Here is a 23369-nt window from a genome sequence, read left to right on the forward strand (position 1 = left end):
AGAAAAGCACATAGCGCTGCCAGATGAGGAAAAAAAGAAGCATAAGCGCTAAATTCAAATTGCACAATATATCGTTTAAACATCTTTAGTTGAATTTGGCAAAACACAAGAGCCCGTTATATTTAATATTGTATATTAATATATTTCGTATTTGGCAAATTCAGTAACATGTTTGTATTTTAAAGTAACTTTCTCTAAATATAATATGCTTACAACGAGTTTCGCACGCGACATTTGACGACGACCAACAAAAAAAAAAAAAAATAGTTTCACGCATTCAACTGCCTTGGGCAGCGAAGCGCATGGGGTTCCGTAGTAATTGTGGTTTTTGGTGGGTGGTGCTGGGTGGAATGGGCTGGTGGTTCTGTGGTCTGGCGGCTGGGTGGCCCTGGTGGTTTACATACGTGGGTGTCTGCTCTCCTTCGTTTTTCACATCCATGTGGGCATGTCAGCCCCAGCTGCGGGCACAGATGTCGACCACAGACCAATGCATGACGGTGACGGCTGCCTGTGATCCTGCTGGCGATGGTGATACTCCCCCGGGACTGGCCTCAGGAACCCCGACAGCGCTCTGCGATTTGCCAGCTCCCTCCTCCATGCCCATGACCTCATCCCGGGTATGCCCCTGCTGCTCCGTCGTTTGGCAGGCCGCGTACAACAACTATGCGGTCACGTAGTACTCCCGCTGCCTCTTCTGGCACTTCTCGCGCGCAATGTAGCACAAGGCGATCGTGATCAGGAGCACTATGGTCACGCCCATGCCGATGCTTACCCACATGATCTCCTCGTTGATGCCCACATAGGAGCGTCCTGGAGAAAACATAACATAACATACAATAAATCAATGTTAGGGGAATAATCCACATACAGAACCCACCATTGTAGTAGTGATTGGAGTAGCCGGCCTTGCCAGCCACTCGACCCGCTGGCATTTTGCGAAAAGTTCGGGTCAAGTAATAAATAAATGTGCGCGCCCTTTATTTATGTTTGGCTACTTGGCTCGCTGGCCAGCAAAGTTTCAACGGGCTATTTGTTGCTATTGCAGCTGGTTGGGATATTTTATTGGGTTTCTCCTTCTGTTCTTCAATTTCTTTGCCCTTGTTTAATTGGAATTTATGTGTGCAGGCGCACTCTTCGCTTCTCAAGGTCTTTCGGTGGCGCCAGCAGGACCTGAAATTAGCGAAGAGAAAACAAAATTAGAGTAAAATCATTGCTGAAGTTGATATTTTGTCGCGTTTTGAGTGCCATTCAAATTTGCGCGGGCTGTAGTGTTTTGCAGCACTGCTCTGCCCGTTTTACATCACTGCTGAGAAAGAGAAAGAGCACTGCTGTCAGCTGTTTTTAAGTAAATAAACATATTAGTTTTCGACGATTTGATTGTTGCTTATTTGTGGAGTTTCAGGTCAAAATTAATTGTTGGAAATTGTAAGATGGATAGTTTGGAGTCTAAGGAACTGGCAAGCATCAGCAAAGTGATGGAAAACAATGATAAAGCGAGCGAAAATGACAAAATCACCGGCATTACCACCGAAGAAGAAGAAGAAGTTGTTCCCGTGAAGAAGAAGAGAACTGAAGAGGGAGGGGGTGAGCTTAAGGAGGTAGCATGCGAGAAAGAGACAGTGCAACGCGAAAAGTGCCAAGACAAGAACACCTGTAGATGCTGTAAGTCCATCTCTTTCTCTGACACATATATCAGTCTCTATTGCACTATTTGTTTTTTAGGGAAAAGTGAACTTTCATTTTATTGAAATAAATATATTCAACTATTATTTACTACTTTTAAAGTAGTAAAAAAAAAATTGAATAGAGTAAGCGACATGGGTTTTTGTTAGTTCATAATAACAACCTTATCTTTAAAGCTCTCTATTACTCATTCTATAATTTGAGTAGTGATAATGTTTCTGTTTGTTAAATACGTTTTCTTGGTATGTACATAGATGTCATTCTATAAATAGTGTACTTTAGAGATTTAGAGATCAGTAAAACTAGAAAATTTGCTAAGATTACCGAAGTTATCATTCGCTTTAAAGTTGAACGAACATAAGCAATAGCACTCTTTGTTCATCATGAATCCTTTAAGCGTGTCCCTTTTATCTGACCAAGGATAGTAATAGACTTTTGGATCATTTCGTATGCAGGGATTGTTCCTGGCCAGAATCCATATCCTGGCATCCGTGATAGATTAAAGTAACGCCCAGGCACAAATTGCTTGAAAACGTCACGCCTGTCGTCCTTTTCCCTGCCATATCTGCTGCAGTTGCAAAAAGTTTCGCCCAAGCACACTGAGAAAAACGAATTGCACCGCATCCATAAGCCTTAGAAATAAATTCAAGGTGTAAAACAACAGCACTGCGCACCGAAATGAGCCCTTGTGGCCATGGTTCATTTGAAAGAAACCTCTAACTGGCTAAATTTTCTCGCAGTGCAGCAGCAAACACAACAGGAAGCAGCGCATCCTTCCGTTTCCATGCTGCACATTCAGAAACTGCAACTGCAATCGAAATGAGTGCGAAGGTCGCTTTTGACCAGGCCCAAACCGAAAACCCGTTAGTGAAGTGGCTTTAACTCGGCTTTCGACTTGAATAATTCATGTCCAAAAAACGGCATACTATGCCACGCATCGCAATCCAATATAATGCCATTTTCAGGGCTCACGTACCAAAAATCGTGCAACACAAAAGTTGGGAGTTGGGAGTTTTTTGGACCGCCAGCGATAAGGGCGATAACTGAATCATTTGTTTTCGCTTTTCCCCCCGGAAAATTGCGAACTTTAAAGGAAACTCCTGCCTGCGTGGTAATGAAAATAAAGCGTTCACCCGTTATTTAACCGCGCATTAAGTGCAGTTGACGTTCCCGGCGGCGTTGGCTAATTGAAAAGCGCCAACTGCAGCCAGCATGGGTTAACTTAACCCCACACTAACCCCTCGACTCATGATTAAATGGCTGTCTGGGGTATTTATAGACCGGCAATCCTTTCTGGTTAGCAACTGCTGCACAATCCCATTAAGATTGCTTATTTCCACAACTATCTCTTGCTTTTAAGTAGCAGCAATACATTTGTATAAATATAGATAGATTACTCGTTAATATTGTGAGGCATATAACAGGATAATTGCTCACGGCATGTATCTTAGAGTTCTCACACTCTCTCTTAGGTTAAGATATCTAATTTCCCCCACTATCTCAGCTAAACTGAACCTTTTATATTATTCATGACACTGGATACTATTATTTAATTGGAGCAAGAATTTGCATAACAGCTGCACTTAATCGCCATTGAAATTATCTGGCGGAAATAATAACCAGCTCGCTAGTTTGACCGTGACAAATTCAGCGGGTCAAGTGGCGAATGCGAAAATTGAAAAACTTTAAGTGCTTATGCGGAAAATGCAGAAGAAAGAAATTCAGCTCGTTCTACGAGCGTTGTAAAAATGCTACTAAACGCCGGTAATTGGGTTATAAAATTCACTTATTCACGTTTAATGGGTATTCGAATATGGAAAGTATAACGCTTTTTATTATGGAGAATTACAGAATTTATTAGCTAAGAATGTTCCATAAAATACATATACCCCTTGAAGGCAATAAATAAGTCGCTATTAAGGTACTTAAATACATGCAAGTTTTAGTTTGTCTGGTTTTTGAATTAGAGAACTGTTCAACAACCCAAAGTGTTATAAACTAGGCAAACTGTTTTTTTTCCAGTGGGGCTCAGGCAACCCATTGCCATTTCATGGCACAAATATTCGAGATATAAAAACATAAGCTAGAGATTAGCTAGTAGCGAACCGCTGTCCCATTCTCCATTGTCCACTGAGCCCTCGAGCGGTTCGCATCCGCGCAAAGATCTTAGAAGTAATGTCTTTACGACGTGGACTTTACATATCCCCCGCCCTTGCAGCCCAACTGGAGGCGGAGCCTATCAAGGATAACCGCCAGCTGCTGGAGTTTCGGGTGCGAAGCCGGAACATCGACTGGCGCGAGTACGTCCTGCCACTGGACACCAGCGTTCGAACGACACCCGTCTATCTGGACCGCCAGGCGGACTTCGTGGGCAGCACCCGGCGCCAGGTGACCGAGGATAATCGCCGGGAACTGCTCGTCTGCCACGACATGATGGGCAACTACCTCGAGGATCGGTGAGTCCTTAAACTGAGAAGTTTAACAACAAAAGGAGGGGGTACCTGGGATGCAATCCCTTTACGAATTTACCTAACAAAAAGCCCATGTCAGGTCAATGCAAATGTATTGCAACTTACTAATTTTCAAGCCACTTGATGCAATCGAAGTTGTACTAATGAATATCTGCCGCAAAAACAGGCGAAGCTATGCGGTTTCATTAAACTTGGAAGCCAGAGGGGTCCGAAAATAAAGTTTTTTTTAATGGTTTTTTGTGTTTTGCCAGGCACTTTCACAGCTCCCAGAAGTACGACGACTATCGATTCGTGCACTGGTCAGCCGTGGATTACTTCTGTTACTTCAGCCACGACTACGTGACCATTCCGCCCTGTGGTTGGCTGAATGCCGCCCATCGCCACGGAGTTCCGGTGGTGGGCACGTTCATCGTGGAGGCTACCGCACGGCTGGACGAGTTTCTGGCCAGCGAAGAGAGTGTCGAGAGCACCGTGGAGGCTCTAACCCGTCTCTGTGAGCACTTCGGCTTCGAGGGATGGCTGGTCAACGTGGAGGTGACTGTTCCCCTGGCCAAAATGCCCAGACTATAGTGAGTACTCATGGACAGTGCATCCTAAAAAAAAGGGTCCTTGTTACCCCTTTAAAATTCGCACACAAGCTGTTAGCTAGTAAAAGTTTTAGAATGCGAGTGTTTACATGAAAAATGGCTGTGTATCAGCGCCTCTTGCAACCAATTCGCCATAGGAGCAAACTTTGGCCTTGTATCAGCTGTCCAATTTATCAACAGCTTCTGCAATTCAATCTATCATGAACTGTCAAAAGCAAAACGAGCTTTTCTATTTTCACACTACAATCAAGTTGACTTATTGCACTTTGCACAAGTCAATGGAACGCATAAGTTCGATTGCACATAAGATAACATCCGCATGGAATTTAAAAAATTCGGAATAATAGTGAAGAGCATCTGAAAAGCAGGCAATTCTTACTTGATATATAAAGTGAATTTGGCGCCGAAACTAATCCTAACGTAATGGCTGTAACCTTGAGATCGATTCATGCTAATCCCTTTATGGCGTTTCCATTTTCCACAGCCGCTTTGTCCGGCAACTGACGGCTGCCACGGAGTCACGTGTGCCACATGGTCGTGTCTTTTGGTACGACAGCGTTACGGACGACGGCCAACTCCGGTGGCAGAACGAGCTCAACTCCCGCAACGCGAAGTTTTTCCGGCACAGCCATGGAACGCTCATAAACTACGCCTGGGACGAGGGCCATCTGGAGCGGAGTGCTCAGCAGGTCAGGAGGGAGCAATCGCCCCGGCATCGCGTCTTTATGGGCCTGGATGTGTTCGGAAGAAGTCGCAAGGGCGGCTTCCATAGTTGGGAGACCATGGAGCTCATTGCAAAGAACGGCTTCTCGGCGGGCATCTTTGCACCCGGCTGGACCTTCGAAACCCTCAATCGCTTTGGGTACAACATCAAAAATCCACGCGGGGATGACCAGGTGAACGCGTCCTTTTTGGCCAGAAACGAGGCGTGGTGGTCTCGCATTTGGCCCACATTGGCCACGCATCCGTACACTTCGCTGCCCTTCTTCACGGACTTTTGCGTGGGTTCCGGCCGGGCGAAATTCGAGCGAGGTTGGCGGATTTTGGGCGAGGATAGCCCCTTCTTCAATCTATCGCGGCAATCGCTGCAGCCGTCGGTGCCGCTGGGCAGGAATGCAATGCATCATTTCGACGAGGCCTACTCGGGCGGCTGCTCCCTACTGGTGACCAACTACGAGCGGGCTTTCCGGCTTTTTGTCACCGACTTTGAATTGGACCGCGGCGTTTTGCTCCTTAGGTATGTCTTCAAAATCGACGGTGATGCCGTCGGCACCATGTTTGACTTGCTAGTGCGAGTGACACCGCTCCGTAGGAATGACCAGGACTTGCACCTCTTCTGCGGCGACTATGAAGGCTCCATCGTTGCTCCACAGCGCTGCTACCTATCGCCTCACGAAAGCGACCTGCCCAGCGGTCTTTTCCGCTTGCACCACGACAGCAGCTCCTTGGCAGCGGGCTGGCAGATGCGTGACTATCTGGTCAAGTTCGATGGACCCGTCAGGGTTCAGGATATCGGAGTTAAGTACCAGCGGCCGTCGGAATCGAGCACGGATGCCAAGTTGGGTTTCGTGTATGTGGACGGCCTGACGCTGGAGGATTTAAAGGACACTTGGACAGATATTCCAGTCTACAGCAAACACATGTGGAATGAGCAGCGAGCTTGAAGCCCAAGTTGCTTGTGTAAATAAGAACTTAATTTTTTTATACATTATAAAATTGTGCAATTAATAACTATTAATTTTCACGCTGTTGCAGTGTTCAAAGAAATAATAAATTAAACGATATCGTTGAGCATCCAACTATAAAACTTGTAAGACTTGGCATCACATTTAAGCGCAAATATCAAACTCATTTTGATGAAGATGTTTAAGGCTGCTCCATAGTGAAATTGGTTCGGTATCCATAAAAAAAACCCTGTTTAAGTAATCTTTACCCATTTTTCGGTGGCCTCTGCCATTGGCAGTCATTTATCAAGGACCATTCTGGCATTTGTGACGAGCTTGGCGGCTGACTCACGCATCCTGGACCACCGTTTTGCCAAAAATTGACTTCGGTCGCTTAGACAGCGCTCCTGGCACTTGGCCACATCACTCAACTACACTTCACTTCACTTGGCTCCGCTCCAGTGGCCCTCAAACTGGGTTTGGCTGGCTGCCAAGCTGTCTGGCCCTTAAAACGTGACTTTGAAACTGTGTCCTTGGCCGATTTATGCCGAATTTTTGTGGTAGCATTTAAAATAGTTTGCTAAATCTGATTTGTATGATTTAAACCTAATTAAGTGTAGACTGTCGTTCTGCATTATGCTAAATATTAATCACGTTCTGCCAGTTGTATGCAATGTTAATCAGACCAATTAGGATTTTTGTCTGGCTTGTATTGCTGCATAAATAATTATCTAATTATTATTGTAGAGCTCTAAATAAATAATATCCAATGTAAACGGAGTTTAATCTAAAATTTATGTTTACTTTGACGCAGAACGTGACCAACTGACCGCAAAATTTGCATTTAAATTTTTAGCAATTTTAGCTCCAACACCTTCTCTGATACTTCCCATTCCCGCACACCACCCCTTACTCCTTACCCACTAGCCTTGGCTGAGTAATTTTTTGACATTTTTAATGCAGATTTTCTGGCGGCACACACTGTTGACATCATTTCCGTTTGCATGACAGCATCTACACTACCCGACTTTTTCCCCAGTTTTATGCCATTTTATTTGTTTAGTTCTCCACTTTCTGTTTAACTTTGGCTTTGGCCTTCCTCTTCAGCGAGGCTGCTTTGAATTTCCGCGCCTTTTTGGGGGCGCCGAAGCGGAAGTTAAAAAAACGGGGGGCATTTCCGGTCGAGCGGGGTGCTAAGTCATCTTGCCTCCCTTTCACTGCGTTTGCTATAACAGTTCCCTCTCCCTCCCCCTTCCCCGGGCTGTCAGCTTTTTCTGAATTTATGTTCGACTTTCGTAATTAGCCACGCCCCCGCCGCCCATCGCAGCGTTATACAGCCCCTACTGCCACTGGCCGCATTTCAAAGTGATTAACGTCATCAGCGAAAATGCATTGATTTAGCTGCAGAACTGGCAGATGGAAATATGATGCGAAATGGGAATAGATAAAACCCGAATGGGATCGGGAAAATTGAACAATTGATGGGATGATGCACTCAAACAAAAAAAAAAAAACAAACAACATTTTCCCCATTTTCTATTTATTATCAATTTTAAATTTTAGTTATATTTTTCACTAACTTCATTTACAATCATGTCTTCGGAGACTGCAACTTTTTGTTTGAGATGCCAACCACCTAGCTTTCATTTGAAACCGAATGTCCTTGATTAGCTAGGAAAATACGATGCTTTCTCTGATTTCCGTCTTGTGCATTTCAAAGGCCCTTTCAGTTGCAGAACTAGATTCATCACGCCCAGCCTCTCAAAATAAAATAAAAACCCTTGCCTTTAAATTCTCGCAGTGGTCAGGGGCTCATGTTTAAGCAATTTATTGCAACAAAAACCCTGGAAAAATGGGGGAGAACCCAAACAAGCTTGGGGGCCTGACCTAGATACGAATTTTTTGGCCGAAGAATTGCTAGACAGGTGGCATACTACGACGATGCCAGCACATTAAAGGGCATGTGGATTTCGGACTCCGATTTTATGCATTTAAATGGAAATGTAAAATGTAAATGGAAATTGAAATTGAATATGCCAGCAGGTCGAGATGCGAATGTATCTGCCGGCCATTGTGACTCGAAAATGCAATTTGCGGTGGCTCGGGTTCCCCGGCTTTTTGCTCTTTGATTCGAACCGAACCGAACTGAACTGAAATGCAAATGAGGCAGAATCAAAGATCGCCATCGGTGCTGAAATATGCATAGTTTTTAAGCGAAATTGGTTTTAAAATGCAATTAGGTTATCTGCAAATCCAAGCATTTAACATTGCTGTGTAAATATCTCACACAGAAGATATACATATTTCTATTATTTCAATGTGCCAAGTGGTTTCCGATCCCTGTACTATTTAAGCAACAGTCCTGTAACATCTCAGATGTCAAAAAGTAATAAATCATTGCAAAAGGAAACCGAAAAAGGCAAGAGCAAACACTTGGCCATCCACGAAATAATAAATATCCCTTTGAGTTGGTTTTTCTGTCTGCCCGCGGGAATCGAGAAAAGCGCAGAGTCGTCTCGCCCATTTTCCCCAGCATTTTCCACCCATTTAGCCACCTATTTGAGCCACATTTCTTGGAGCAGCGTTTCAGTCTAATTGTCGTATCCGGTAGCAGATTGGCGGAGGATGCAATTGTCGCCGGGCTAAATGAAATTAAAATCGAGTGTGCGGCGATATGCAATTTTAAATTATCCCCAAGCACAGCAGCTGCCACGACCCGCTTTCATTCAATTGTGGGCGTAAAGTCCTCCATTAATGTGGTCAACACTCACACACACACGCACACACACTAATGAGTTCTCTGATTTCCTCGGATTTTTTTTTTTTTTTTTTTTTATTACGATGATGTTTTTATTATTTGATCAACGCACTGTTACCCATGCGGCAACTTAATTTGATCTGCTTAAATTATTTTATTTTACAATGTGTCTTGGTTACTTAAGACTAACAGATTTTTAATCCTAAAAATGATAGGGAGAATTATAATAGTTGATATAACATAGTAATTATTATTTATTTGATTATTCTAATGAATTTTAAAACTAAGACTTTCTAGGTCAAAACCAGGTTAGGGAGGTCATGAGGGTGGTGAATTTCCTCGGATGCCGCATCAGCATAAATTAAAGCCTACTTTCTGGGGCGTGGCTTTGATTACTCACAGAGGAGAGCCAGCGGCCAAATGATCGGACACCACATGACGAAATCCCAACGAAATCCTGTTATTTCGTCCTTGCAACTCATCCAATTCGAATAATAATGGATGAGGGAATGTGATAGGGAAAATCAATGCGAAAAATACCATTTGAACAAGCTAGAGTTTGCAACTACAGTCTGTTTAAAGCGAAGAGTAATTAATACATGTAATTAGTTGGACTAAAACTAGTTATATATTTTATACTATGTATATGTGTTTGATAATCCCTTTTTATTGTTCATCACCTAATAAATATTTTAAATACCCTATTTTTTCCATAATTTCTGCTTCCCAATCATAAGCAATTTGCAAGAAAGGCGTCACTTGCATATGAGTGCCTATTATGTATAAATGATAGTTTGCTTATTCCAGGATAATGACGTTAATGTATAAACCCTTTCTGAATGAAACTCCATCAACCCATCAAAGTCCACAATCGCTGACTGAATTCCATTCTGGCTGCGGTTAATGGGTTTCAATTTGGCCACAACACCAGGCGGCTGAACATAATTTGGGTCAAAACGCTTTTGGCTTGTGGCCTTTTGGCCTTTTAAGCCATGCATCAAGTGTTGGACAGGTCATAATGCGTATATATGCGCATTTATTGCCATGTTCGCAAACACGGTCTTCAATTTTCATTAGGCACCACTGATTAAAGACCACAGTTGCGGATCCATTTCACTGGATGATGGCGGAGTGGAAGCTGAACGTAATAGATTTCCGCTGTGGCCACAAATCCACTGGCGAACTTATTGGGAAATTGGGTGAAAATGCGATTTAATGCAAGGCCGTCACTCTGCCCACTTTTCCAGATTTTCTCCTTTTTCGCAGGCAACAGAGCGTCAAATCCTTGAGGCCTGGCTTGGCCATCCCTTTTCCTCAGGATGTGTGCGTGTGCTGGGTCCTCGCGGCGCCTCATAACTTTTCCACATGGCCAACGAAATCACAAGTAAACAAACAAAACAGCACGAGACCAAAAAAACATTTCGGCCATGTATTTGGCTTTGCCCACATTCCTTCCCTTTGCCAAGCTTTTTAGCGTTTGCTAAGCAGAGAAAAAACAGAGGAAAATGTGTGAAAATGCAATTGTGGTTGGCTTGGATTTTGACATAGTCTCTAATGAAAGTAGTTGGAAATTGTTAGTAAAATAAATTAAGGACAGCGCGCAAATGTATTTAAAGTAAGATAAGCCCTTTAAGATATACGGTAATTATTAAATACAAGATTTTCTGAAAAACAACACACCCTTCGAACACAAATAATAATAGGATATTGAAAAGGATTTCTGGGATATTTCCCCCAGCACAAAAGCACATTTCTCTTGTTTGTCGTCGCCGCTTTGGCTAAACATTCATTATTTCGCTTTCGGTGTGACGACCATTCGTCTCGCATCCATCCGCCATATCCATATCCTCCGTATCCTCCGAGTCCTCCGTATCCTGCAAGTCCACCGTATCCGCTGGATCTGCCGGCTATATCGAGCATTGAGCAGTACATTCTGCTGACGTTGAACAATTGTTTGCGTTTTCGCATTCCAGTCGGCAATCAGTTGGGCAAACAGCTGCCACCGAAGGACGAAGGAAACAGGAGCAAGGGGTTATTATGCCAGGAAAAAAAAAAAAACAAATGTAAAATGCAACAGGCACAGCACCTTGGACTTAGACGACTTTGTGATTGTGTTTGCTGAAAAGCAATAGGAATTCTCTACTTTGTTGCTTGGAAACCCATTAGGGTTTCGATTTTATGACCCGCAAGTGCATTTTTCTCCCATTTTCGTTTGTTTTCTGACAAGCAAATTTAGGGGGAAAGCCGCATGCTAAAAATACAGAATAATCTAAATTTCAATTTAAGTGTCCTGAATTCCTTTTTAGTCAGGACCTTAAAACTTTGATTTGTGAGTCCCTGAATTGCTTGTTCAGCGCTTTTCGCTCTACACAATGCATTTGCTTTCCAGTTGAACTCGAACCGATTGCAAGCAGCTCAACGTCACTCAATAACATGTCATTTATCTGGCTGACAAAGAGGTTTAACTGCAGGGGAAATAGAGCCCCCCCCTCGCCCCCTCGCCAACCATGAAGCAACGGCTTTTCCGTCAAGATTTTCTTTTCACTCTTCTTCCACTCGTTTCTTTTTTTGTTATTTTTAAATTGCTCAAATTGATTACCGAATACCCTCACGCCCATCACAATAATTAATTCCATTAGCAGAGCATTTTTGCAACCTTTTAAGGTATATTTTTAATTGGTACCAACTTATTTTTTGTTATTCAAGGGGCTTGAATTTTCCTTCTCGGTTTCCTTCTTGTATTTTTTATGAGCCTTTGCCACCCTTTTTCTTAATTTTTAATGACCTCATCAATTAGTTTAACCATTTTAAGTGCGGAAAACTTGGCAAGATGGCGCTTGTTGGCCGAGTGATTTGCAGTCAAAAGGATGTCGCTGTCGCACAGTTTGAGCAGCACTTTGACGTCACTCGCTGTCCTTGTTGTTTGACTATAAAAAGAAAACATCGCCGGCGCAAGTTTTGCCAGCGCGAAAATGATGAGAACTTTACCACCGACCCACCCACCGATTTCTCCACTTTTCCTTCGACTTTGTGTTGATGAGAAAAGGCAGGAAAACACACACGTATGTATATATAAGCAGGGATAAAAATAGTACAATATGCAATAAGATTTTACTACCTAAAACGCTAAGTCAGTTCGAAAAATTTGGCAGACTTTTGATGTATATATTAATTTCTAGAAAATTTATTAATATTAAAAATATTAGACTGAATTACTAAAAAATCTTGAATATTTTGTACATTTTCAATTATTAATTAGTTTTTGTTATGTGATATTTACTGAGGGCACTGTAAAGTTGAGTTGCCTTCAAAAAGTTGTATTGTGAGTGAAACTTAACAACACTTTTAAATCCTATTTAGAATATTCTGTTCTACAACTATTTCTATGCTCTCTGTGTACGGGGAGTTTGTTTATTATAATGGCATTGTTGTTTACGAGGCACGCACTTTTTCATAATAGAAAACTGAAGTTAGCTGTCGTTTTTTTTTTTTCTTTTTAAGGGAAAAGGATAGTAGCCGTAACTGAAACGCTGCCATAAATAAGGACTCAGAGGGTCCAGATGTCTGGTCGTCGGGCCTATCTGCGGCACTTTTTTTGCCCTTTTCCAAACCCATACATTTCATCATAACATGGAGATGTGTATTTGTGTATGTATATCCTGTGTGTCCTGGCAGCGTTTCCGACGTGACCGAATGGCGGCGACATATGCAAAGGGGCGCATAAATCACAGGATCTTCGGGTTTGAGAGGCAGGAGCGACAGGAGCGGCGGAATCACGGCCTGACACTGACTAACTGTCAGGAACCGATGCCAGGACATTGTTGCCAGGACAGCAGTCACCCAGATAGCAGCCACTTGCCAACTGGCTGTCCTGGACAAGGTTGAGGTGGTCCTTGCCAGCTCAGTTCTCCCGGAAAGCCCTGTTGAAGTCACACAAAACGGTGGCAGGGGGCCGGCCGGAAGTGAGGCATTGAAGTTGAAGGTCATCGAGAATGCGAGTGCAACCGGAAGGATAATCCTGCATTTATGCTTAATCCGATGGGAATCGCACGAGGAGATTACACAAGCTTAAACATTTCATCCGGTTCATTTCTGATTTAATTCTACAAAAAAAGTTCTTTCTTATTTTCTTGTTAAAAATTGAATTAATTTAATAAACCTGTTGGGAATTGCAAAAGGCAGTTGGATATTTTTCCGAGTTATTTTCTTGACATTAATCCCTTAAGCATTGAACCAATTTAATTATACTTTTTTTTCAAAGAGTTGATCTGTGATTTATATAAACTTTACGTTTCAACCAGTTAATTTTTGATAAATTAATCAGAATTAAAATCTCAATAAGACCAAACATAATATCAAGCACTTGTTAATTTTGCGCTTTTTTCTGAGAATTTCCTGGTAGTACAATTCTGTCTAACTTGTTAAAATTGAATACCAATTATTTATAAGTTGTTTCACCTGATGATTGTTAGCCAGTATTTGTCTTAGATTTCCTACATACAGAGGCAAATTCAGGGAGCTGGATATTTTGGCCAAACTAATTTGCTGACGATTTTCTCTTCACTTTTCGTGTCAGGATAACCGCATAATACAATTAAACAATATGCGTGTGCTTGTATGTGTGTGTATCCTGAGGTCTGTTTGCCGATCAAAGGACCTTGCCGCCTGCCAATCACCTGTTCAATGTGCCATCTTGAGTGACATTTTGAGAGTATGTGCGTTGAATGAAATACATTTGGCCAACGCCCACGTTTCGATGGCGACAATGCAGTTTTCCTCACTTTTCCCATCGCTGTCTGTTTCAATTAAAATTTTCGTGGAAAACTCTGGGATGTAGGCTATTGCGGACAACAAAGACAAAAACAGTATTACCGTCAGCCAGAAATGAAACAAAACTTTTTAAGTGACATTTGCCAGCTGAGCGACGCATTTTCGCCACTCCCCGCATTTCCTTAAATTATTTGCGACTTTTGGCAAAAGTTTCGAAACCCTGGCTTGGAAAATGGAAAATGCCCGCGAAATTTCGCAGCACATGATTTTTATGCGTAACCCCTATCCGTTTCCTTTCTAAAATTTTGCAAATGGTGCATTGTGTTTTAATTAACTTTTCAGCTGGCACACACGCAGATTTGTTTGTTTGTGGGAAAATTGCATTTCCCATGCTCCTTTCTCCACATTCATCCTTTCGATAGTGATGTCAAAAATTGGTGCACAATGTAGCTAGAAAATTTGGATTTCAGGAAACTTATCAAAATTATAATAAAAATGAATTTATATAATATTTTTTATAAAACTAATATATCTATTTATCTCATTCAGAAAATATATCAGTCTAAATAGGCATCTCTCTCAAGGACATTGCCCCTTTTTGGTGCAACGGAAATCGTTTTATTTCACTCGGGGCCTGTGTAGCAAAGTCAGTAATCAGTAATTACATTTATGCCCCATGCCCGGACATCGTCCATGTCAGCTTATGATAACTGGACAGTAAGTCCCCAGAGGGACAGAATAATAATGCCGGAATGCTGGGATGTAGGGATCGGGGCAGTAGGGAAAAGAGGCAAAGAGGTAGCCGACCGAAAATTAATTAGACAGATCCGGCAGTGAATGTGGCAGTGAGTCGTTGCAGCTGCAGCTTGCGAACTTTGGGAGTTTCGGCAGGGAACTTGGCCAAAACCGAGAGCCAGATATATGGTGCCGGAATGGCCAGTGAAAGTTGCAAATTCTAGTGAATAATGCGGTAGTTTGGCAAGTGAATTATGAATTCTGAATGCGAAAGTTCAGCAAAAGCTTAACTAAATTTGTGGATTACTTACAAAATGACAGCAATTCCTAAAAATATGGGCGGCCAACAGACTTCAATTTCAATGGATTGAATTTGCCATTTTTCCACTCTGCAAATACAATCCCTAAATTGGGATTTATTTTTGAAGAGGGCACAGCGGAAATCTACGCAGAAATGCGACATGTGACAAATGATATTTTTTCCTGCGAGTAGCTAACAAGTTTGAAATTAGTAATGAAATGCTTGTTTTACGCAATGCCATTTCTTTGGGTCACTCCTTAACTAAGTGCCCCTTGAATTTTTCGAGGGACTTGAGTAATGAACTCCGCTCGGAAAAATAGCAAAAGAACTGGCAAATGACGCTCGACAAACAATTAACAGCCAAATGAATTGTAAGACTTGCTTGGCAGGGAGCAAGTTTCGGTGGGTGGGCAACTTTTCCGGCATTTTCCACCTTCGCCAACACTCTTTACGGGATTTCTGAAGTGAGACTGAAAGTGAGTAAGTCTGCTGACGGCAAAACCAAGTACCTGCCACATTTTATGCATGTAAACAGGTGACATGGCCAACAGTAAACAAATTGCAAAGTCTTACACGAGTGGTAACTGGATTTCTTTTGCTGTTTTCCGACGAAAACTCAGGTTCAAAGGGCTCATTCATTTGACCTTTCGCACCTGGATTGGCTTATAAATATTTGATGGCAAAAAGAAAATATGCTGTTTTCACTAATCTTAACCTTTAACTTTAGCCACCTGCCAAAATGTGCTGTGAATTGCTTTAAAATCTCAATAAATACAAAATTGTGTACACAATTGTTGCAATAATAAAATGCACAGCTCTTTGGCTAAACTAAACCAAATTTATTCGAAAAAGCTGAACAAAATGTTAGCCCATTCAAGGGACGAACAAACATTTCACATATTTTCCTGGCCACCCGAAAATATGTGGCAACAGAAACAAGTTGTTTGGCCAGGACACACACTCTCGGAATAATCCGGTTGGTGGGCGGAGGGCATGGCTCGACAGTTGTCATGATGAATAAATATTATTGCCAATTAATGTTAGTGCCTGGCTGATTTATGCCCTAATTAGCAACTAAAAGGTTCGAAGAACTAACCAGCCGTGTATACCTAAATGGTATACATATTTATGCAAATAGAGAGAAATGTGGCAATTGGTCTGTTGGCCAAGGTCAAAAGTTGCGATAAGTCGTCTCAAGTGGTTTTCACTTTGTCTCACTGGGCTTTATGGGTTTCATTCCATTCTAAAGCAAACGTACTTGTACCTCCCATCTGCCCGAGCTGCTCGGCAATTGGGTCAAAATGTCGTTGGCTCACACTCACAGTAATCTGCGTCTTTATCTCTTGGCTCGAAGGATACTGTTTGCTTTGCGATTCATACCGTTTGCCGACTCCTTCACAACTTTTTAGCCCACTTTCTGCAAATGATTTGCTTTGCTTTTTCCTCTTAAATCACTAAGAGTACGGGTTAAGTCAACTGAAAGTTCATTGGATAGAGCCATATCTCCACGGCATGATAAGACATTCAGTTTCTGTTTGCTGCAGCACTCGCTTTGCATTGACCGAGTAAGAGGTATTAAATAGTCGAGCACTCGAATGTGGTGTTCTGTCCAGTTTTTTTTTTATTTGTTGCTTCGGTCGCTGTCTAACGACGTCTCAAGTGCTAACAAAGCTGTCTAGAAGCGCAGAGACAGGACTTTTCCCCCTCCATTGTCAACGAACCACCACCGGCAGCACTTTCCCATTTTCCATTTTCCGACCGCAGGGCCCCTGTTTATATTGTTCTGTTTTGCATTATCTGCAGGTTTCTGCACAGATGCCTCCGAATGCACGACTCATACCCCCATTATCCCGTTCTTAATGTGGAACTTTCAGAGGCGTGTGCAAGGACATTTTCGAGGGATTAAAACGTTTTCGCAGACATGAGTACTAAATTATTATTGCGGTTTTCTTAAGGCATATGAATTAAATGAAAAGAAATGAAATGCTTAGGAAACTTTTGAAACCCTATCCGTTAACCTAATGCCGCTTTGATGTCGAACACGACATTCTATTATTGTTGCCACTGTTTACAGAACGAAAAAGTTACAGGCACAATAAATTGCGCCTCGATAATAGAAGCTGGGAAATTGAGAAAATGGTAAAACCCAACACGTGTCGATTCGTAAAATCGCAAACTGTGAAAATTCGCCCGCCGAGAAAACCATGACAGCCCAAAACAGGAGCCTAGATAAAAACGAAAAAATAAATTGCAAGGGGGCAGCGTTGTAAAGTTCGCCATGCCGGTCCGAAGTTTTCTTTACGCAATCATCATAAATTAACGACTCTCAACAAGTGGCAACAGAAATTGTGGAAAATGCGAAAAAGAAAATGCAGAAGGTGGGAAACTTTCCGGGCTTGTTTTCTCGGCTCTGAATCCTTTTTTCTGCCCCTTCTCCATTGAAATCCCAGCTCCTTGTGGAGCATATATAGATATATATATGATACTGATACTGACGAGTGTGCCAAGTTTTCAGAATTTTGTTTGACCAATTATGGATTAGACAAAAACTTACAATGCCCCATGGTAGCAAGTCACTGAGAACAAAGGACTAACCTTTAGAAAAGCATTTAAAGAACGATATGAAAACTTAAATATATATAAATAATTAAAAAAGAATTTAATCTGATCATCTTTTTGCGTAAAGATAGTTACAGCTGTTGACATACTACAATACATCAACAAGGCCGTTCCTTTGGGTTATTCTCAACTTCTTCAGCTGAATAAGGTGACTTTTGTTTAAGCTAACAATTTCATTGCAGTTCTTCGTGCGAAATTCCCTTTCAATTAGGAAGACAGCAGCTTGTCCTCGCCGGCAGTTGCAGGGCGAAATTATGTTCATGCATATTTAAAATACCTAATGAATTTTATGAAACTCGACGCTGTCTGTTCGAGTTTGACGAGTTACATAATGTTTGGGGGCGTGGGAAAGTGGGCGGATAGTGGTGGCTACCTCGTTACAAGGCCACCCTACTCCATATCACGCCTGTTGCTGTTGCGTTGGCATAATTGAGGAAGCATGTACTCCACTTTGGGGAGAACGCCACTGTGGTGGCGAAAGTAATCCAAGTGGAGGAGCGGGAAAATGGAAAATACACAGCTCGGTGGCGCAGGAGAAGGGGTAAACACTTTGTCCAACTATCTCCCAGCACTCTTATGTCCTTACATCCTTCGCTGATTTGGAAACAATCCACGAATGGCACACAATTAAATGGGGGGAAAATGTAGTCTAATTTCGGGGGATCTCGCAGGGAAAACGAGCGATTTTTTGCCAAACTTTTCCGCGGGTTTTCCACGAACGACTCACAATTAAAGCGGGACAAAAGTGCAAACTACTTTCGACCAACAACGTGAGTTGCCTTTTAAATATGTTATATGTTATTTAAGGCGTCTTAAAAGTTCACTGCTCATTAACTGCTTTAAATTATATTTACAGCGCCATTATTTCACTAACTATGACGCTCCAGCAATATTTAAAAACAATTTCAAGCTTTATAAAGGTCGACGAAAATCCGCCAAGGAACGGGAAGTATGCGACATTTAGCCGTGAAAAGAGCTCATGAAAAGCGGGGAAAATTCTTCGGCCGTGCAAAAGCCCACACAAAATGAGTTGAAGTCGCCCTTTGGGAAAAGCACGTCTACAAGAAAAAGAAAAGGGGAAAGGGATGCGGAAAATGCGGAACAAGGTGACTTGCCCCTCGCGGAAACTTCAATCAACTAAAGATTTCTCTCTATGAAAAACTTGCAAATTACTCAAATTCACCAAGCACTATTGAAATGCAGTTGAAGAAGTCCAAATAATTTGTAAATTATTAGAAAGTTTGACGAAAATTGCATGCAACCTCTTGCGCAGTAATTCCCAACGGATTTAAGTGATTTCCATTGACAGTGACACATTCTCTATGGAATTCGTCACGCACTCGGAACTAAAAAGTTACAAGCTCGCAAATGTATTTGGATATCTAAATAACTAGCTTTTTGAGAATATTTTAGAAAGTTAAATAATAAAATCACTTCATTTTTAATTGGTAATATTTTTCGAAATGTAAATTAGCCCATTAAACTAAATAAATGATTTGTGCCAACTGTCAGAAATTGAAAACGTATTGTTTGCTTGTTAGGGAATTACGCCGTCCAATTGGTTGTAAGTAGCGACCCCTTCACTTAACCCCCGATTAACCCACGATTCCCAAGCGAAGCCCCCAAAGATATGCAACAGTTAACAGTCGGACGTCTAATTTAATTGGCTTAGCTAGAGCTGTGGGCTTAGGGCCCTCGTCTTTGGGCTTTGGAAGCGGGGCTTAGGGCTCCGCCACTTTACAGTGCTGACAACCGACTTGGGGCATTAACCTCCTGATGGCCAAGGGGTTTGCCGAGCGACTGGGTCGCCGAAAGCATCGTAAAACGCTGCGTATCAAATTATCGTTAGATTTATTGCCAGCCAGCCAGCCAGCCAGCCAGTTGCCTTCAATATGCACTTTTTATGTTAGCAACCGAACAACAGAGAATGTTGTTAAAAAGGGAAATATATATTTTCAAGTAGGAAGAGTAGGGCTGTCCAGATGACAGTTGGATTGCATAGCACTCGATTTATTCCACTCTCAGTACCGCGGATTGCTAAGAGCAAGGGATTTGATAATATAAAATATATAAATATGAATAATCATATTACATATGAATGCACGAATTAATGCAGCAATAAATGCTTAAAATATTGCAATCACTTTGTTCGTAATGTAAACATTAATATGGTTTGCATTTTTAATACTAACATAAACATGCACAAATTAATTGCATGGTACATAAACACTTTTGGGGTATATTAGCCGAGCAGTATCTCATGTTATTCTACAAAAGAATAATAGTAAGCTTTTACGTCAGCCTAAATTAGCATACACATTGCTGTAAGGATATTCATGATTTTATTAATTTATTTTCAATACGAAAATTTTCAGAACGAAATAAACGAAGTGCTAGTACCCTCCAATTTGTGAAATATTGTTTTACTCTTGTCTTTTCTTGAGGCAATATTTTAAGAATGTTGTCCTTAAGTCAGCTTTGTTGTTTAGAATAATACTGATCTATGTTTTGCTTTCCCTTTACCCAAAAACTGATATATGTACATGGGCTGGTAAAAGGCAGCGATACATGATTTAATAGAGGCTTTTCCTAGTGATACGGATGCTGTTTGCCCAGATTCCATCTGCCGTTGGCCATTTTGCAGTTGATGCCAATGCAGTTTTCAATTATGCATGCGTTTCGACAGGTGGCGCCCTGAATCACTTGGCATGCGTCATGAATTTTTCATGATGTCGGCAACGCCTGCTCCTGCGTTTTTCAGCATTTTCCGATCACCCTCCTTCTGCATTTTCCAATCTGCAAGTCCCCGCCACCTTTCGACTGACACACACGTTTAGCTTGCTGGTACGGATGATTGGATCGACATTATGCAGCTTTTTCATCTCGCATTGGAGCCAATCAGTCAGTAGGAGTGGATGGGGTGTAATGGGCCGCGGGGGCGTGGCTGGTGCATTGTTAGCTGCGTTGCAATTCACCTGGCTGATTACCGAAACGCTGACGGAGCCCCGACAATTGTGAGTGCGAATATGAGAAAATGCAGCCATGTGGCATAAATATTAAGTATACGACGTGTGGGCCGCCTGCAATTGTCCTTCCCATTATTGAAAGTGACAATGGAACTATTATTGCTGGCATTCATTGATAGTATAAGCCCCTCCTCCCACTTGTTTGCCGTTCATACAATATTATCCCTCTAAAATACCAAGAATTTTCCATTAATTGTGCCTTTAATCTTTCATTAAGCAATTCCTACCTCTCATAATAAGTATGTTTGCTCATTTTGAATAAAGGAATATATTTGTTGACATATAATCAAGTAACGTGTACACCAATTAATAGTAAGAGACAATAACCCTAAGCTCTCATAATTAATATAATGTTGGTATGCTTCAGCATTTACTGCAAATTAAAATGTAGAAATGTGAAATGCATAAGTCCTGCATTTCAAATTAATGATATACTATATTATAGATTTATAACATTACCTTCTAATTTTGTAACACAAAACTAATATTTACATGTTAAAATGGTACTTTGTGGCTTAAAATATTGTTAATTTATGTTTCATAGCCTTTACTAGATTACCGAAGATCCCCATTTTATTGCTATTCATATGTTTTGTTATTAAGTCCCCTGTTTTGATTTGTGGTCACAAAACCTAGGCCCCTTTTAAATGACAAAGTAATGGCCATGCCAAGTGTATCCGGGTATTAGCCAAAGGCATTGGCAGGACTTAACCACGCGTGGGATAAACGTTCAAATAACTCAGACAAGACTTGGTGAAAACAAGGATAAAGACTCTCGAGGGGCTCACAAAATCGTAAAAACGCCGTATGTGGAGTGGAAATCTTTGTTGCAATAATTCGTATTTCTGGACCAGGGCAAAAATAGAGTGTAATGAAATGAAAGATTCATGCTAATGGCTTTTGGCGACTTGGCCCATCTAAACTATGCAAAGTGTTTTCGCCGCAAAACGGAGGCACTGTTTATAAATAATAAATCGAACGGGTATGACAATCGCTCACCTCCAAAGAGGCCAGACAACGCCTATCCTTCCGCACTTTCAAATTCAGTTCAGTTTGCCCGAAAGTTGGCGCACTTTCCTAGCGTTCTGTGCGTGCTTCTCGTACCGGGCCAACGGGGCGTATGAGCGACGGCGAAGCGCAGCTACCAGGTATCGAATATCAAGTAGCCGACTGCGGAGGCGACCTGCCACAAGGCGACACAAAAGCGAACTGAGGCGCCCATCCGGCGACTGGTGGCCGCCACAGCCACATGGAAATGATGCTGCCACCCGAAGCCGTGCAGTTCGTACAACTCGGCTCCGAGCACTCGGATCTCGGATCTCCGAGTTGCGAGTGCCCCGCAAAAAGGATGCAAGGGAGCGGCGGACACAGTCGTGGCAGGATATCCCGCTGTTTGGGCACACACACACACACACACGGGGGCAGAAAAGTCGAGCGTGGGCAAGTCGAAAACCATTAATTTAAATATTATATTGTGATTACATTTCTATATTTATATTTTTTTTGTATAACAAGTTGGAATATACTCACGTTTGGAATTTCATTTTTCGCACAGTAAGCTACCCGCGAAGCTACACCAATTTTGCGTCCACCACCGTTTCGAGGCGTCGACTTGAGTCCTGTCTTTTGGATAAAGTCGACACCTGACCGCCACTCTGTCCAGGGAAAGTCCGGCTAATTACCCTAGTGTCCGGCCGTATTTGGCGGTCAGGCGGCAGTGTCCTTGTGGTCCTTCACCCTCGCCTGCCGTTGAGTGACTTCTTACATCTCCGTGTGATATCATTTGACACAAAGTCAACGTTCAGGTGAACTCAATTTGCACCTGCACAAGCTTGCCACACCTGTGCATATGAGTTTTTTATGTACATACACTGGCAAAATAGACACCTAAGAAAATTTAAATCAGTGACATATTTGGATGTAACTTATGTTCCTTACTTTTTTTTTACAACATACTTATTTTGCATTAACAATTTAAACACCGAATGTTCATACTATAATTCAATACTATTACTATAATTCACTGTGGATTTAGTCTCAGGCTTAATTTTATGTTTTAAAATGTTGTAAAAACAGGAGAACTCGCTTCCGTTATTTTGCAGTGGATTTTAGTGTGAGCTTAAGCCGCAGAAAATTGTTCCTTCCCGTTGCTCCTCTGGCGTCCGTTTGGCCCGAACCTCGGCTTTGATTTGGAGTGCTGTTTATGCATGCAACAGGGCGTATGAGTACTGGCTAATTGGCTGGAGGTGGCGGCAGGTCACAAGTCACATAGCAACAAGTGCAGCTCAACTGGCTCGCTGCTGGCAGTACAAAGAAAGTATACGGAATTAGGAAGAGCATGGAAAATTAGGTAATTAACAGTAATTGTAAAGTTACACAACTTTTGTCATTAGTTTTTAACTAATTTAAATTATATTTTTTCAAAGAGGTTTGCGCACAAACTTTTACCAAATTGAAATGATTGAAAAATTGATAGAGCATTGGATAATAGTTTTATAGTTTTATTTTTTTGTTAAGATGTAGATATTAGTTAATACAAGCAACTCCACCACTTGTCGCAGTTAAGCAACTTTGATGAAATTTTCAAATTCCACCACTTGTATCGAACTTTTCGTACAAGATTGCCACTAATAGCTGCAATTTCTCCCCCATGGAAGCCACAATATTGGACCCACTGCCTGGAAATTCAATTGAAATGCAGCTGTTGGCTCGCTTTTTGCTCGACTTTGCTTGTTTCGTGCTTATTTATTGTTTT

The 23369-nt window shown here is 41.8% G+C and overlaps 3 protein-coding genes across 4 annotated transcripts, besides 1 other annotated feature; 1 reads left to right on the forward strand and 2 right to left on the reverse strand.

The window, feature by feature from the left end:
- Positions 1-125: 125 nt before the first annotated feature.
- On the reverse strand, positions 126-21800 carry CG12994 (uncharacterized protein). The gene is made up of 3 exons (NM_144231.2): positions 21614-21800; positions 878-1170; positions 126-810 (listed from the first exon to the last, which is right to left on the reverse strand). The coding sequence occupies exons 2-3, from the start codon at positions 930-932 to the stop codon at positions 662-664; spliced, it is 204 nt and encodes a 67-aa protein (NP_652488.1). The 5' UTR covers positions 933-1170; positions 21614-21800; the 3' UTR covers positions 126-661.
- On the reverse strand, positions 126-21800 carry CG46464 (uncharacterized protein). The gene is made up of 3 exons (NM_001382168.1): positions 21614-21800; positions 878-1170; positions 126-810 (listed from the first exon to the last, which is right to left on the reverse strand). The coding sequence occupies exon 3, from the start codon at positions 602-604 to the stop codon at positions 449-451; it is 156 nt and encodes a 51-aa protein (NP_001368986.1). The 5' UTR covers positions 605-810; positions 878-1170; positions 21614-21800; the 3' UTR covers positions 126-448.
- Positions 1397-6541, forward strand: ENGase (Endo-beta-N-acetylglucosaminidase). Of its 2 annotated transcripts, NM_132987.2 has the most exons (4): positions 1397-1662; positions 3902-4139; positions 4406-4723; positions 5226-6541. In NM_132987.2, the coding sequence occupies exons 1-4, from the start codon at positions 1431-1433 to the stop codon at positions 6403-6405; spliced, it is 1968 nt and encodes a 655-aa protein (NP_573215.1). In that variant the 5' UTR covers positions 1397-1430; the 3' UTR covers positions 6406-6541. The 2 variants fall into 2 exon arrangements, with proteins under 2 accessions (NP_573215.1, NP_788923.1); NM_176750.2 differs by lacking the exon at positions 1397-1662 and having other exon boundaries at positions 3805-4139.
- Positions 9228-9495: a mobile genetic element.
- Positions 21801-23369: the final 1569 nt, after the last annotated feature.

The sequence above is a fragment of the Drosophila melanogaster genome, chromosome X (assembly GCF_000001215.4).
Source record: "Drosophila melanogaster chromosome X".
NCBI classification, from domain to species: Eukaryota; Metazoa; Arthropoda; class Insecta; order Diptera; family Drosophilidae; genus Drosophila; species Drosophila melanogaster.

Coding starts and splice junctions, on each gene's coding strand:
- ENGase (NM_132987.2), top strand. CDS start 1,431: ATGGATAGTTTGGAGTCTAAGGAACTGGCAAGCATCAGCAAAGTGATG. Junction 4,140..4,405: donor GGCAACTACCTCGAGGATCG/GTGAGTCCTTAA, acceptor GTGTTTTGCCAG/GCACTTTCACAGCTCCCAGA. Junction 4,724..5,225: donor GCCAAAATGCCCAGACTATA/GTGAGTACTCAT, acceptor CATTTTCCACAG/CCGCTTTGTCCGGCAACTGA.